The following is a 16,140-nucleotide window of genomic DNA, read 5'->3' as shown; positions in this document are numbered from 1 at the left end:
CGACCCCCGACCCAGACCCAGACCCGGACCCCGACTCCCGACCCGGACCCAGACCCGGTCCCCGACTCCCGACCCGGACCCAGACCCGGCCCTCGCTGAGGGCGCCGCCCGCCAGGGGGCGCGCGGGGCCAGTCCCGCCCCTTCCGGCCGCCGGCGCGATGCCCATGAAGGGCCGGTTCCCGATCCGGCGGACCCTGCGCTACCTCAGCCAGGGCGATGTCGTGTTCAAGAGCGCGGTGAAGGTGATGACCGTGAACTACAACACAGCGGGAGAGCTGAGCGAGGGCGCGAGGTGAGCGCGGGGCGCGGCGGGAGCGCGGGCGGCCCCTGCAGAGACACCGGGGTTTGCGTGGGCCGCGTCCTCCGCGGAGACACCGCGCCAGCTCCTGCGTGCTTTTCTCCTTCTTTCCAGAAAGTTCGTGTTTTTCAACATTCCCCAGATCCAGTACAAGAACCCCTGGCTGCAGATCATGCTGTTCAGGAACATGACCCCCTCGCCCTTCCTCCGGTTCTACCTGGGTAGGTCCCGCCCGTGCCGCGGGAGCTGCGGCGTCACAGCCGCGATCGTGTCGTTCAGACGCGGCGGGGAAAGGAGCTGCTTGTTGGGAAAGGCGGCTTTACCCCTCGGCAGCTCCCCTAGAACTGCCCTCGTGGAGATCCGCTTAAACTCGTACATTAATTGCAGCAGGGCCGCGGATCTCTGTTGTGTGTTTACATCCTCTCTGAACAGTGTGCAGGAGGGATGTGGTACTGTTTAATACAGGATTATGAATTTTTCTTGACAGACAATGGAGAACAAGTTTTGGTTGATGTGGAAGATAAAACCAACAAAGAGATAACAGAGCACATTAAAAAAATCCTGGGGAAAAGCAAGTAAGTAACATGTAATAAGGTAATGTACCATCCAGCATACAGAATATAATGTATGCAAACTTTTGTCAGGAATACAGAAGGAAATACTACTATTCCCAGACAAAATTGACACGAGCTGGGTAAAGTTCACAAGCTAAGAACTGTAAATCCATCTTTCTGGTAAACTGGGTCCAGGGAAAGGAGAGGAAGTGCTGTGGTTCAGGCTTCTGATAGTAACAAACAGATCTCTTTTCTAGAGAAACACTTGAAAAAGAGGAAAGAGAAAGGAAAAAACTATCACATCCAGCAACTTTTGGGCCCAAGAAGTATCATCTGCGAGAATGCATGTGTGAGATTGAAGGCCAAGTTCCCTGCCCTGCTTTTGTGCCACTGCCCAAAGAGATGAGGGGAAAATACAAAGCTGCTATGAAAAATGAAGCATCAGCCTGACAAGTCATGCAGCTGTTTTTCCTCAGGGCTGGATGATGACGATGCTTCAGTGAGAGACAAGAGCTCACAGTTCCTGGAAACAGGAATAAGCAAGTTCATTCAATACAGACAACCCTGCCTCATAAATCTTGCAGCTACAACTAGAATAATTCAAGTGAAAAATAAATAAAAGTTAAAACCACAGCTTTTTTGGTGCCAGTTTTACAAAGTATTAGTCAACAGTGGAAAATGGAATTACTTGGAGCCTGATTTCCTACTCATGCCCGCAGGTAAATGATGAAACCTTATGGCTAAACCAATATCGTGTTTTCTTTGGGACAGAGAGGCTAGACTAACAAATTAATTTATCTTAGAAGCAGCACAGAATTCTATAATTTCCTAAACAGTTCATACAAAGGAGAACCGTGTCTTGAATTATCAACTTCCAGCAAATCCCAGCCAGCAAGTCCATTGTGCTTCAAAGTCCTGTGCTGCTATATAACTCCTCTTACCTCAGACATCCTCCCTGCACAGTCAAAAAACCCTTCTAAATCATCACAGCTTCTGCCTCACCAAACAATACAGAATACCTGTAATTTGTATGAATGTGATAGATTGCACTCTATTGCACAGACCTTTACATCAGGCTTATCTGTGTATTTTGGAATTTGTGCTTGAGTACAAAATTTCACACTGATTCAGGCATCCTGTATAAATTGTCAAGGACAAACAGCACAAAATAAACATGTTGTTTTATTTCATCTGTTTACAAACATACAGAGTAGTGCATGCAGCTGTAACAAAACTCAATGCTAGTTATTTATTGAGCTTTCTGCTTAAGACATCTTCATTCCCTTGTGCCTTGCAAGCCTCACAGCAGTCTCAACACCAGCAAAGATCTGCACTGTGGAGATGAGTTTAGTATCAGCTATCTAGTCTATCACATTTAACACTGACAAAGATCATGAGGTATGCTAGTCTGTTATCTGCTTGTAAAAATAATATATTACGTGTACAGTAAGAATAGTTATTAGTGTATTAGACAGAAAATAGAAACAAGGCAGGATAGTTGCAACAAGGAAAAAAGTCGCTTTTAAATGTGAAAGCAGAAGCCACCGAAACATTTTTTCGTGTTGATATCAAAAAAAAGCATTAGGTTAGAGTGCAGGGAGCAATCCTCCTGACTAGCAAACAAGTCTGTCCTCAATAACTGCCTTATACTATACAATTCCAGGGATTATGTTTATTTATCAACAGCTTTTGCTGCCTTCATAAATCTGCTGCCAAGCACATGAGTTCTGTTCGTTTTAAGACCTTTCAGAATTCTCTGTTCTCTTTTGCACTTGATGCAAGATAACACTCATGGACTCAATCAGCTCTAATAAAACACCAGCATAAAAACTTCATGGTCTTAAACCAACCTGTTCCGTTCACCTTTCAACTCCAGATTCAGGCTACACTAGAGATAACATCAGCTGTCCTTGACTGGCTATTCTGTTTTGATCCCTTACCGGTGCTATTAAGTGAGGATATAGGTGGTTTGGGCTTTTTAAACAACAGTTCCACAAGTCACTACCTCCACTTATTTACAGCAAAATAAAACCAGAGTTCCTGCTCTTTAGGTAGCAGAATCATCTGTGTCTCAAATCTCATGCAGTGCTTGGGTTACAGCTATGCCAGCATCAGAGACATAGTTAAAGACACGTCCCATTCCAGAGAACTTCACACTTCTGAGTAAGCCCATTGCTATTAGTGCTGTACAGTGTGATCTGCCTGATTTTTCTCTATTTCAGCTTTAAATAAAGAAACCCTTTAGACTGACTCCTCCTCCCCACCCCTGCATACACTGATTCCTGATGATGGATAGACCTGTGCCTTTCAAAGATAAAAATCAAAGCAGCTCAAACTCCATCTTTCTCAAAGACAGAGGCTGACCTAGTCCTGAGGTGACCCTGCATTTGTCCAGCTGTAAGCCCTCCTGCAGCACAGGTGCTGGCTGTCACCTGGTCATCCCCTAGGCCACAGGATGACAAGAGGTCTTCAATCTGAAGTTCCTTCTCAAAGACAGACATGCCTGATTCTCACAAAAATTCCTGAGGGGAATCTAACATGAAAGAGAATTGTCATTTGGTACTGTTGCAGCCACAGACATTTAACTCTAGCTTTCATGGAATTCCAATTCAGTGGCACCTCAGGTTTCCATTACAAAAAAGATCTTTTGTTCCTTGAATGCTAAAAAAAAAAGGGTTCCAGTCTCATAAATACAACAAACATGATCATTCTGTCACCCAGAGGATTGGAAGGAATGTATAGATTCCATAATATAATTAGGAATTGGAGGGTCACCCTTTATATACTACAGTTTGAAGTGGTGCTGGCCTAATGCTGCTTTCCCTGGAAATGAACAGACACTTGCTCCCTAAAGAACAGGTCTGAAGCCAGCATAGCACTATGACATGGTGCTCAGAGCAAAGGGGAAACCAGAAGTGATGAAAAGACAGCACCCAAATTTTCCTTGGGCATCTGTATGCACACATTAAAAAGTTACTCCTATTAAGATCAGTCAAAGTTCTTCTCAGCCTTAAAATCCCTTCTATGTACTTATGAGCACTGCACAAGCTTGATCTGCAAGCCTGTACATTCGGCACAGTGGAGAATCACAGCAGCTTTTTAGCTGCACTTTCCCAGAACACCACTAGCAACTCAGCTACCCTGGGTCATCAACAGAGGAAAGGCCAACACTACAACAGAAAGGGGGGAAAGAAGGCAAACCAACATTCCAAACATTTCCAAATCACAGTTCCCTATTAGCACTTAACTTCTTTGACCAAAAATAAGCATTTGGTAAGACCAGTTAGCTGTTTTAAATTTCCCTAGTATAAGCCTTTGAGACCAGCAGCATACCTCAGACATTCTTTCTTCAAGACTGTGTAGTAGTGGCAATGCCTAAATGAAAGTGCTTTAAGGTCAGGATTCTCCCACTTGCCTCTTGTGACCTGTACTCCAGCCTATAAGTATCTGCCTTACCTTCCCATATTTAACAGCAGATTGAATTATTACACAGCCCTACTGCTGCTTCAGCAGTTGGATTTCTCCTTCTGCTTTGCTAATGTGTGCTTCAGTTCCTTTAAGTTCTCTGTCAGTACCTCCACCTCATCCAGTCGTCCACTATGTTTGGCATCAAATATATAAGCTTTGATATTATCTATCTGCTGGAGAAGCAGCTCTTCCTCTATAACCTCCTCTCCAGAGATCTCACTGCCATCCTCCACTTCAAAGGGATTAGTAGAGGATCCCTCTTCAAATGGATTCCCTGAATTCCAACTGCCCCCACCAGCCTTTTGAAATGGATTTTCATCCTCTTCAAAAGGGTTTGAAGTACTGCCAGGTGCTCCATTACTTTGTTCCTCCTCCTCCTCACTTTCAAATGGATTATATTCTTTTTTATCACTTTGCAGAGCTGTGTTAGAGAAAGAAACCATTGGAGAGGTGTCTCTGGCAAATGGGTTAGCAGGATCTTCCTCTGCCTGAGGGGTATCTGCTTCATCTTCAAAGGGGTTTAGGCAGGTTGGCTGATCTCTGTCTAGGTCACACTGTGGGACATTCTGGGGTTTGAGTGTGAAGGTCAGATGCTCTTGAGCTGGCAGCTGCTCAACAGCAGGAGTTTCAGAACTCGTGTCCCCTTTGATCTGAGTAATATCCAAATGCTGCTTGACTTCTCTGAAGTCTAAGGAGTGTGTCCGTGAATGCTGAGACATGAATTTATGCCGCTCTCTTTCCCACTCTTTTTCACGAAGGACCTGAAGTTCCTCCCTTTGCATCTCTTCCTCTTCTGCCTGTTTTTTGGAAAGCTCAATAGCTTTCAGAGTTTGTTGTTGATCATATTCATCCTGAAGCTGCATCAGGTTTTCTTGCAACATATGGACCTCATCTATCCTATTAGCTGCCTTTGCTTGCTCAATAAAGGATGTGATATTGTCAATCTGCTGAAGAAGTGGGTCTGCTCTCTCACTCTCTCTTGAGATGCTAGATGTGGGTAACCAGCCCTCAGATTTCCTGACTGTTCCTTTTCTCATGTGAGTTTCATCACCATTAACTGCAGCTGCAGATCTGGAGATAAACTCTTTCTGATTTTCCTCTTGTTTTCCCTGTGTTTCGAGAGTGACCTAAAACAAAAAACACGTAGTAAGAAAACATCACGAGCTTGAAAAATTTCATTCTAAATCCACGAGTACAAGTTAGCTGATCTTAGATGGTGCTCGCTGTCGCTAAAAGGGACCAGCTGCAGTTCTGGTTACTTCACAGAAAATGCTTCCTGTGAGTTTGTGATCATATGGACCAAAATCCCATAAGATCTGCCTCTACAAACTTGAGGGCAAGTAGGAGGAGTGACACTGTTCTTTACAGAGCAAAAAAAAATGCCTAATGCAGCTATGCACAGTGGTCTAGATTGATTTGAACAGTAATTGTATCACAGCTGACTACAGCAGCAGACACCTATAATAGAACATCAGTGTTTAAGGTCATTGATATAATTGGCTTTTGGAATGGGATGATTCTTATTTCTCAATTTATACCTCAAAACAAAGTTGGTTTAGTTTACCATTAATGATGTCCTCTCTCCTAACCGAAAAAACTCTCTCACTGAAGAGGCATCCTTACTCTAAATGTCTTTTTTCACCACTGAAAGAGGTTTCTAAATTCTGCTTGGGCAAGTGAACTCCTGAACACAGTTTCAAAGTCCATGTAAACTAACACACTCAGTTCAGGGCTTGCTCTGCACACACTGCAGCAGGAACAGCACATGCACCTAACCCAGCTGCTCCATGCACACCTACTTCTGTTCTGGGCAGAATACAGCAGCAGCTATGTGAATCCCTGGAAAAGGGTATGGTACAATACACATGAAAAAATGATAAACTGAAATCCAGTGTTGAAGGCAACTAGTCATACCCACACAGCTCTCAGGCTTACATCTGTGACTCATGCAAGATATAACAGATCCTAACCTGTCTTATCATATGCAGTCTTCTCTTCTTCAGTTCTTCATACTGATCCTTGGTTGGCAGGGACATTAGGCCAAGCAGTTTTTCCTGGCAAAAATTGAAATAAAAAATACTGTGAACAGTATTGCTTGCAGGCATTCAGCCAATTTTCAAGTCCTTGAGAAGAGAAATACTACCAGCAGAAACCCCACAAACACACCAAAGATGGTTCTACACTGCAGTCCCTGCTGCAGGTCCGTGCACGCCTTTGCTGCCACGGCTGTGCTGCTGAGTGGGCTGGCACCTCAGCAGGAGCCAGAGCCAAGGCTCCCACACCTCTTGGGTCCCAGATCCAATGCTGCTCTGTGCATGATCTGTGCTCAAGCCAGCTTATTTAAGGCTACCATAAGTCATAAGGGGAACTATAGAAAAGTTTTAGAACTAAACCTCCTGTCAAAACAGTTTCAAACCATGGGGATGCCTGGCAAAGAACAGAACACTATATAAAATTTACATTCATCTCACAGCATATGCTCTATTTACCTGAACAAAAAGTGTAGCTGAATATCTTATCATTCGCTGAAGTTGTAGTGTTTTAGGATGAGGTTGAGGATCTTCATGCAAGCCTAGACTCAAAATCTTCTTACTGAATCAAGGCAAACGTACAGGAGCATCAGTTCAAGAAAAAGGCCAGCAGAAATGCAACAGAAGGAGAGAGACAATATTGGATCAAAAATTTCTGATGTTCTTTTAGATAAACAATTTTGGATAATAGAATTTATAACACTTTCCACTCCCACCCTTTAAAAAAACCACAGAAACCCCAAACAAACAATCCCCCTCCCCCTAAACAGTGCTGCTATTTGTTTCCTTTATGCTTGGTTAGTCCCACTGCAGAGGAATGCGTGAATTTTAAGGCCAGAAAAGGAAGAAGAAATTGATGGTGCACAGGAACAGCATCTACCCTTTCAAATGCTTTTTACAACTGAGCAGATAAATTGGTTGGTTATCCACATAATCACTGAAGTCATAACAGAGGGAGATACACACATGCTGGGGCAGAAAGGGGAAAGAGATGATCTTTTACCTTAAGGAATCTATAAATTCATATATTTTTTGGATCTCCACTCTCAAGTCATTAGCATGTTCAAGACTGTACGTTGTCTCCCCTGCACTAAGAAGAAATAAAGAGAACTTTACATAAGTCATGCATCCAGCTAACAACACATACAACACTACAAGTTATTCCCAAGATGACCAAGATTTGACAGTGGTAAGAACTGCTAACACTAAAGGGTTGAATGATTTTATTTCAAGCTCATGTTTAAAAAACCTTTCTTTGTGACAGAAGTGGAAAATTACAACCATATTGCAAACATGACCACTTCATAGAAGATCATTTTATTTATGATTGTATTATTGCTTACTATTCTAGGAGAAACTGTGTGTTAACACAAGAATGCCACTCTATCAATTAGATACTCACATGCTTAGTGAATGTATCTATTTTGTGAGGTTTTTTTCAGGTGACTGGGTGTGGAAAAATCACTAAGTAACTAACTATACCATTAAAGCACAATAGTTAACTCCATTAGGGTTTGTCAGAAAGCAAAAGCCCACACCCCACACAGGTGTAGTATTTAAGATGCCAGTAACCGATGGTCCACATGAGGACACAATCAATTACAGGCACTTTACTAGTTCCCATTTATTGATAAATTTGGATTTAATGGGGAAGACTCTTCACCAGCTTTTAGCTTCCCTGTCCTTTTGTATCACAAATATAAATGAAAAGGATCACTCTCTCAAAAGTAATTTCACTATCCATATGATTCCAGTTTCTGAGACTCACTACTAGTCAGAAATCTTTAATTTCATCAGTAAGAAGCCTGTTGTTTTCTGACGTGCTTCCATTATCCAGGACAGTTGTATTTTTACTTTTCTCCATTTGTTGAGCCACATAACACCACCTCTCATGAAGTCATGACAAAAAGCAGTAACAGCTTAGCATGTTTTTTACCTTCTGTACTTTTCTTCCTATTGGGAGGACTGTTTTTACAAAAACAGCTTTGTTACAAATTTTTCTAAAACCACTAGATCTGAAGGACAGGTACAGCAATATTTGTTAACTTTAACTTTCCCAAAAGACATGCTTCCTAGTCCAAGACTAAGGTGCATATTTCTCTCCCTATACAAGCCAGAAGTCTAACCCGGCAACCTCTTGCAGATAAGAGTTGGAGAGACTTAAGTTACCCCTGTGAAACAAAAAACTACTGCAAGGAATTATGCACAAAACTGAGATATGAGAATGCTGCTTATCCACTGCAGCACAGGGTATGCCAGGTACACCCAGAACAACTGCCAGGCGAAGGTGCTGAAGCGTTCTAATGATCCTCAGCTGCTGGCATTCCTTGGAAGCCAGAGCATCCAGCTCAGGGCAACTGTTCTGAAGAGGCTCATTTACACGAGTATTGTAGGCCTTGTACTTCCTTTTTGCAAAGATGATGTGTCAAAATCTGACAGTGGTGCCTCACTGGGAAGTGGCTTTAAAAAAACTTTACAAAAATTAAACAACTTCTCTGTATGTTACCATTAACAGTTAGTTTAGTACTACTTTCTTTGAAGAGCATCCAGAAGACTACAGGTAATGATTTTTCTTATAATTTACACACTCTTGCAGCCTTAACACACCACTTCCTTACTACTTCCCACATTTAAGGGAGGAAATAACATATATTCATAAACATCATCAGCAAATGGGGCTTACTTTAGTGATTCTGCCATCCTTATATATTCTGGTGCCTTCTGGTCAACCTTCTCCATGCAGAGTCGGAGTTTCTTGTTTAAAACAAAATGTATAGAAAAAAGAACTTACATTAAGACACAATTGCAAGAACATGCTGACATAAACCTTTTCATGCTGCCTGTGCACATTCAAAGTTGACCATCATGAAAGCTACTCAAACTATGCAGGATGACAAGACCCTCCAATTATCTTCAGAATACATATGGCACAGTCAGGAACAGGGAAAGACTCCTTTTTGAATGAAAGACTTGGACAACTTCTAGCCTTAAATCTATTCACAAAGAGCACCAACAGAAACTCCCATCAATAATAACCTGTGAAGTCTGTGGACTGTACTGAAAAGATACCTGGTGATTGTCAGTACCTGCTTGCAAAGCATATTTGAACACATTGTTGACATGGATGGTTCAAAAAAGCATTTGCCATTAGTGTGAGGACAAACAGTGCTGACAACACGGAGTCTTATAGTTCCAGTGCAGCCCATCAACCAAGATCATTGGTTTAAACAAATTCACAATTTTAAGAGAGAGGCATCTCTGAACTACTAGTTCCAGATGATGAGAAGGAAGATGTATTTTAAAAAAACATTTGAAGTTATTGTGGGATATAAATACTGTACTGCAACTGACTCCACCACTTCAGACATGTCTTCGTTATGTGTTAGAAGAGGCAACAGTCTCACGCAGGTGAATATTAAGTCACAAAGTAAGAGCTTGGACATGAGGTAACAAGTCAAGTAGTGACTACTGCAGACATATACACTGAGCACAGAGCTTGATTTACCTCATAGAGTTTCACAATCTCTGGCGTGTATTCTTTCTCATCAATCTGTTGCTCTCTTTTCAACAGGGTGTCTTTGCAGTGCCGACAACAACGGATTCGGTCATCATCCTTCTCATCCAGCACGGAGCTTACACTGCTTATGCTGCTGATGCTGCCCCGGCGGGAGCCGTGCACACTGTTAGGTGAGGAGCTCGGGCTGCTCTGAGAACCCAAGGCCTCTTTGCTGGCACTAGTGAGTTTGCCTAAAAATTATACACATGTAATTTTACAGTAACTGGAGAAGCCAACAGATTTTACCAACACGAACAAACTGCCCTTTAACAGAAACTTTACATTCAGGAAACAGTAAAAAACCATTTGAAACAGTCTGCTGAAGGAAAGACATGCCAGGTTTGCACGACAACCAAGACTGCAAGTCAGAATTAGGGTCTTCACTGTAAAGCCTGCTGTACTTAAAACCAGCTAGAGAGCAGACTGCTGAGAACCACCTACTTTGCTTATGCCTAGAAGCGTTCTCATGTTTAAGCCCGCACAGTTAGAGAATAATGTGTAGAACGGGTATGTTACTGCTGTCCAGGTTCTGTGCTTGAACCTCGAAAAAGCACAGCTGATGTCATTTATCTCCACAGAAAATATGGTCTCCTCTCCAGTGCACCAGATGAGGAAAAAAGTCTGAAGGGGTTTTTAAAGGCCTAGGGATGAATTTCCTTAATTTGTTGTGCAAATGTCCAACATTTGAAGAGCATGGGGAAGACTGGAAATATCCACAATATTTTTAAGTGTGAAGAACCTTGGCAGTTCTTAAAGTTGATAACTTTAGTTAACCATAGTTATGGTACTCAAAAGAACAGTACACTAAATATTAGCTATATTTACCAGGAGTACATACTACTTCTAGTAATTTTTTCAGTGTTATGCAACACTTCCAAATCTGAAGAAGGAACAGAGAAAAAAAATGGAGAAATCGTTCTTTGTACTGTATTTCACAAACAAGTGTCTGGATGAAACTGAATGACACATTAAGGACCAAGTTTTCTGCACAACCAGACTATTATAAGCATATTTTCTTCTAATGGCAAACAGCCAGGATCCACTTAGCTCCCAGAGCACACTAAGAAAAGGAGGAGTTAACTCCACAGACTGTACTTACTTGCCAAAGGAAGACTGATGAGTTCCATGCACTTCTTGCACATAATAGATCCACAGAGGCGGCAGTGGTGACGTCGGTTTCGGATACTGAACTTACTGCCGCAGTCTGGGCAGAAGGGAACATCCTGATCACTGACCCAAGGCACGACAGATTTCTCTATAGCTATGAGCAGAATACACACCACGTAAGCTATTCAATTAATTCATCAGCTGGATAAACTATAGGGGCAAAAAGTCCAAGGTAAGCTCACACCAACCTCTTATTTTAGCTGACTCAGTGTTTGCTCTGTCAAACGATGTAAGCTGGCAGAAGATAAAAAATATATTCAAGAAAATTATACTTTTGCAACGAAAAAAACGCAACACAACTCAGCCCAACAAGAAAAAGAAACCTGGCATCTTTAAGAGAGGACTCTCAGCCTGTTTCATACCAATCATGCAACTGTCCTGTTCATTTCTAATGCCGTATTCATACAGGTGATAAACAATGACTGTCAAACCTGTACAAATCAGCCATTTAGGACATAATCCTTACTGCAGCCAACATTACTGCATCTGAGTCAAAATGCAAGTGTATCATTGGCAGATTTGGAGGAACGAGAAGCTGGAAGAATCATGACAAAAACATGAGGGAGAAATTTAGTAAGACAGAGAAAATAATCAGGAGAACAGATGGTTTTTGAAGTATGTGGAAGCAGCATCTTCATCTTGAAAATGGTGCATAGAAACAGAAATCATACCAACAGTATAGGGTCAAACCATGCACAGTGCTCAAGGTAGTATGTGAGGAATCATAGTTTAGTATCCTTTATATAGTGTACTCATAGATAAATGGGCACATTTCATACCAAAATATAATTTTTTAAATCTAGGAAACATTTAGAAGGCTGGAATATTAAAAAGCACCACATTTACCTTTTCTAATCTGATTATTAACTTATTAACTTCAACTACATAGTGATCAATCCTGGCTGCTCTGTGTTTCTTGAATTCAGAAAGATGGCTTCTTGTAGCACCTGCAGGGATAACAGAAAGTTGTCCTAGTCACCCAGGTATTCTGCATGGATTTAAATGCCTCTTGAAAGACGGCTGTCTCTTTTTTCACCATTTATTTCTCATGTTCAAATCCAATTTTAAAGACACATTAGAATCCTACATTGTCTTAGTGTTGCCCTAAATAAAACATGCAGGGTAAAGTCTAATCTCCAGACTGGCAATAAACAGGGTTTTACTTCCACCACAGAAAACAACAAGCACTATGTTAAAGAGAACATCTGCAATAACATTTTTTCCCCTCTTCATTCCTCGGTTACATTTAGCAAGCTAGATGTTACCTACTAGAACTGTTCTCTAATTGTTCTCTTCTTAGTTTCCTGGCTACATGTTGAACCAAAGGAAGAGGTAGGTCCAATGATTACTAGAGGTCTATGCTTTCAGATTTCTGACCATCTCTCCACCTTTAGGAGTCTGAATCAAATCCTTGACGACAGTTCAGATTTACAGAAAACTGATCCCTGAGTATTCAAAAGAACAATATAGCATCTATTTAAGAAATGTACAATTCATATTCAACAATGCTGGTTTACGATTACTCTTTTTCCAAATAAGGCGAGCCAGGTATTAAAAGTCAAAGTTATAGACAAAATTTAAAACAATAATCTTTTTTCCAACTGGTAGAACTCAACATCAGATGTTGCTTTCTGATGCTACTATGTAAGTGTAAGAATCTCACTTCCTCATGCTAATGAAATAACCAAAAAATCTCCAAAGATGAATTATTCATAGGAAAGGACTCCTCTGGGTAACTGAATTCCGCCGCTGCTTTGGTGATGTCACACGGTCCCTTTCACAGACTCACCAAATCCCATTCCAAAATCCCTATGATTCATCTTCTCTACTCAGATGAGAAAGCAGTTCTCACTTCTCCAATGTTCATAAACCTTGTCTAAATTTATTCTTAGCTAATATTTATACCATCTAATTATTTGAGCAGCAATCATAAAGTCAAAAGTAAAATAATCTACAGAACTCAGACCCTGCAGACCCAAAGGACTCAGTCCTAGTCTGTCAGCACCACAGGGGAAACTTTGCCACGATCCACCAGAGATGGTGCTGCTTCTTCCCCCAAAAATAACAATATGTCAGCTACAGTAACAGGCAATTGCCAGTAGCAGCACTTGTAATTACAAGCTCTGTCACCTTATCCTTGAAATTCTACAAATGTAGACTTATCTTCAGAGGAGTGGGTTTGAGGTTGTTTTCTTTTTTAATCTGTGTTCTTTTTAAAGTAAACCTCTTTTTAATGACAGATGTTCTGCACCTCAAATTCAAGGAAAAAGCTGAAAGAGTTTAAATAATTGGATAATCTTTTTGTCAAACATGCAAACTAACAATTACTTTAAGTGCAGCCCAAAAGCTGGAGATTTTATATACCTGAGTTATTATTCATATAGCTTAGTTATTAATTATTAATTTGTTTTGTAAAGTCACAAGATGAAGCTAGCTGCACAGAGGTAAACACAGATTCAGCAGACCTCAGCAGCTCAGGCACAATGACATGACAAACAGCTGCCTTAAGGGTAGCTGGGTTCTGATCCTACCCGTGTATTTTTTCTGACCATTATTTGCACTTTCCCCACACAACGTAGGTAGGCTGCACAAAGTCAGTGTACAAACCATAATCCCCTGCTACAGTGAATCCAAGGCACAGACACAATTCCAAGCCACTTCAGCAATACATCAGCACTTCCCCAGTTCAGGTTAAAAGTTATCCCCACTGCATATTGCTTTCTAGCTCTCCTACCTACTTCCTGGGGCTCCCACATGTAGGGATCTACTCCACCATAGCTGAATGACTCATATCGTTCCTGAGATCCAGAATCAGTTCTGTCATCTCCTTCTTGTTTCAGCAATTTCTTCTTTGCTCTTTTGGCCTTCTGGACTAGATCTGAAAAAGATAAAGCCAAGTTATCAAACATAGCAGGTAGTCACTGAATATTCATCACAAGAAGCCAGTATGGATTATTCCTCTTCTTTTAGCACAAATCTTTTTCCTGGAGGACAAGTTTATCCTCAACACGTTCTTAGAACCAGAATGCAGTTCAGAGCACCACAGATGACACGAAATGCTCTTTGTTGTCTGTCATAAAGCAGCACTGAGATTCTAAACACAAAATAGTAGGTTAGGGCATTCCATTCAGGGACTTCACCGTAAAACAGCAATATGTCTTAAACTATGGAACCTGTCTCGCAGCATCTGGGGCACCATATAGCAATATCTTGATTCTTCTAATTCCCAGTTATTTTCTTCGGATTCAAGGATGTTCAACACTTTCTTTGTCTTGTTACACAAACAAAGAATTTCAGTGTGCTTGTTCACATAATTTTGAAAGTACTAAACAGGCCACTGTTAGGGTTAAGGTTTCACCAAGAAAAGAGACTTTTGAATTATTAATCAATCTCAGGAGAAAGCAAACAAACAAACAAACATACTTCCAGGCCAGTATCTGTAGCATAATAGAACAAAACCAACCAGATTTTTGCAGGAAACACACAGAAGTATCATCAGATTTTACACATTTTTCTCTCAATGTAAAATGATATTGCATATGCAAGGGGGGGGGTGAAAAGGGAAATATCCTAGTAAAACACAATTTACAGCTATTTTCCAAACACTAGTCAAAGTTGGTAATCCATAGCACAGCCCTGAGACACTCCAGCATCTCCTGTCAGCTCCACCACCCGTATTCTTTTCCATCAACATCTCTTAATGTTACACTTTAACTGCAACCACAGTTTTATCTACTGACAAAACAAGAAATTAATGAACTGGAACTTGGCAAGTACTAGAGATTTCCCATGTCCTGTGTGGTGTTCAAGTAATGCTTGGGAATCCACTGGGTTACAATATAAATCCAACTTTTCAGATAAAAACAAACAGAAAAACCCCAAAAGGCCAATAATAAAAATCGTGCATAAACGATATTTGAAAAGTAACGTCTTTTAGCGCTTGCTTTAGAACTTATTTACGGAAAGTATCGGAAGAATGTAAACGCTACGCTTGGTCTAAGGAGACTTACAGAAGAATGACACTGAAACCTCGGCTGTAAGCCGGTCAATTACTGTTTCAGTGCTGTCAGACGCTCGCAGTACGAGCAGCCATCGCCATACGGGATTTCCGCGTCACCGCGGCCGCTCTTACTTCGGAGCTGCGCCCTGACGTCCCGGTCCTCGCCCGCGTGCTGCTCCTCGTAGTGCGCCTGGAGCTGCCGGAACGCCTGGAGATCCTTCAGGCACAGCGGGCACAGGAAGCCCTCGCGCACCTCGCCCGGGTCCCCGAAGGCCGCCGGGCAGCCCGAGGCCATCGCTGCCGAGCGCTGCCCTCACGGGCCGCCGGGGCGCGGGGGCCGCATCGCCCTTCGCCGCTGCCTGAAACGAACGGAGGCGGCGCCGTGGGGCGAGAGGGAGGGCTTGGAGCGGGGGGGAGGGCTGAGCCGCGGCTGGTCGGGGCCGGGGCCGGGGCCGGGCCGGGCCGGGCTGGGCGGGTCAGTCTGGGCCAGGTCTGGGCCGGGCCGGGCACGGCCCCCTTGGTGGTCCCGCCGCGCTCGCGCGCAGGCGCAGCCCCGCGCAGGGAGCGGCCGCGCGCTCTGCCGGGGGCGGGGCCGGTGCCCGCGACTGCGCGAGCGCAGGGAGAGGGGCGGGGCTTAGCGCGCACCGCCCGCCGGGGGAGAGGCCGCTGAGGGGCCGCCCCGCCCGGCCGAGGAGCCGCGGCCCGGGACTGCTGAGAACGGCTGGGGAAAGCTCCGGGCCGGGCCCGGGCCCACCTCACCTCAGCGCCCGGGCGGCAGGTGAGCGTGTCCGTCTCAGGTGCCGGGAGCGGCAGAGCGTGCCGGAGGGCGGGGCGAGCGCCGACACATCGATGGGAGGAAAGGGAGGGGAGAAGGAGGGCTCGTCCGGCCCCGGGGCGGGCTGCCGAGCGCAGAGCTATCGATGGAGCCCAGGCAGGGGTGGCACCGCGGCGGGGACAGAACCCTCTCTGGGCGGGGACAGAACCCTCTCCTCTGGGCCGGGGACAGAACCCTCTCCTGTGGGGCAGGGACAGAACCCTCTCCTCTGGGCCGGGGACAGAACCCTCTC

General features: G+C 43.4%; 2 protein-coding genes and 1 long non-coding RNA gene across 5 annotated transcripts in view; 2 read left to right on the top strand and 1 right to left on the bottom strand.

Annotated features, from left to right (window-relative positions):
* Nucleotides 1-119: 119 nt before the first annotated feature.
* On the top strand, nt 120-1,485 carry MRPS25 (mitochondrial ribosomal protein S25). The gene is made up of 4 exons (XM_027640146.1): nt 120-292; nt 413-519; nt 786-873; nt 1,110-1,485. Exons 1-4 carry the CDS (start codon nt 159-161, stop codon nt 1,300-1,302), a joined length of 522 nt encoding a protein of 173 aa, XP_027495947.1. The 5' UTR covers nt 120-158; the 3' UTR covers nt 1,303-1,485.
* A 528-nt stretch (nt 1,486-2,013) lies between these two features.
* RBSN (rabenosyn, RAB effector) lies at nt 2,014-15,850 on the bottom strand. 3 transcript variants are annotated; one of them, XM_027640142.1, is made up of 11 exons: nt 15,833-15,850; nt 13,808-13,951; nt 11,920-12,020; nt 11,262-11,307; nt 11,006-11,167; nt 9,856-10,097; nt 9,034-9,104; nt 7,354-7,440; nt 6,810-6,912; nt 6,291-6,374; nt 2,014-5,447 (listed from the first exon to the last, which is right to left on the bottom strand). In XM_027640142.1, the coding sequence occupies exons 2-11, from the start codon at nt 13,827-13,829 to the stop codon at nt 4,359-4,361; spliced, it is 2,007 nt and encodes a 668-aa protein (XP_027495943.1). In that variant the 5' UTR covers nt 13,830-13,951; nt 15,833-15,850; the 3' UTR covers nt 2,014-4,358. The 3 variants fall into 3 exon arrangements, with proteins under 3 accessions (XP_027495943.1, XP_027495941.1, XP_027495942.1); XM_027640140.1 differs by lacking the exon at nt 15,833-15,850 and adding an exon at nt 15,206-15,457; XM_027640141.1 differs by lacking the exon at nt 15,833-15,850 and adding an exon at nt 15,206-15,457 and having other exon boundaries at nt 6,300-6,374.
* Nucleotides 15,575-16,140, top strand: part of LOC113945687 — a 25,687-nt gene continuing 25,121 nt past the window's right edge. Inside the window, exon 1 of the long non-coding RNA XR_003527170.1 lies at nt 15,575-15,851. This is a non-coding gene — a long non-coding RNA (uncharacterized LOC113945687). The remainder of the gene's footprint in view (nt 15,852-16,140) is intronic.

This window comes from Corapipo altera, unplaced genomic scaffold (genome assembly GCF_003945725.1).
Source record: "Corapipo altera isolate COAL_440 unplaced genomic scaffold, ASM394572v1 55, whole genome shotgun sequence".
In the NCBI taxonomy this organism is placed as follows: domain Eukaryota; kingdom Metazoa; phylum Chordata; class Aves; order Passeriformes; family Pipridae; genus Corapipo; species Corapipo altera.
This window is presented reverse-complemented; position numbering and strand designations above follow the sequence as displayed.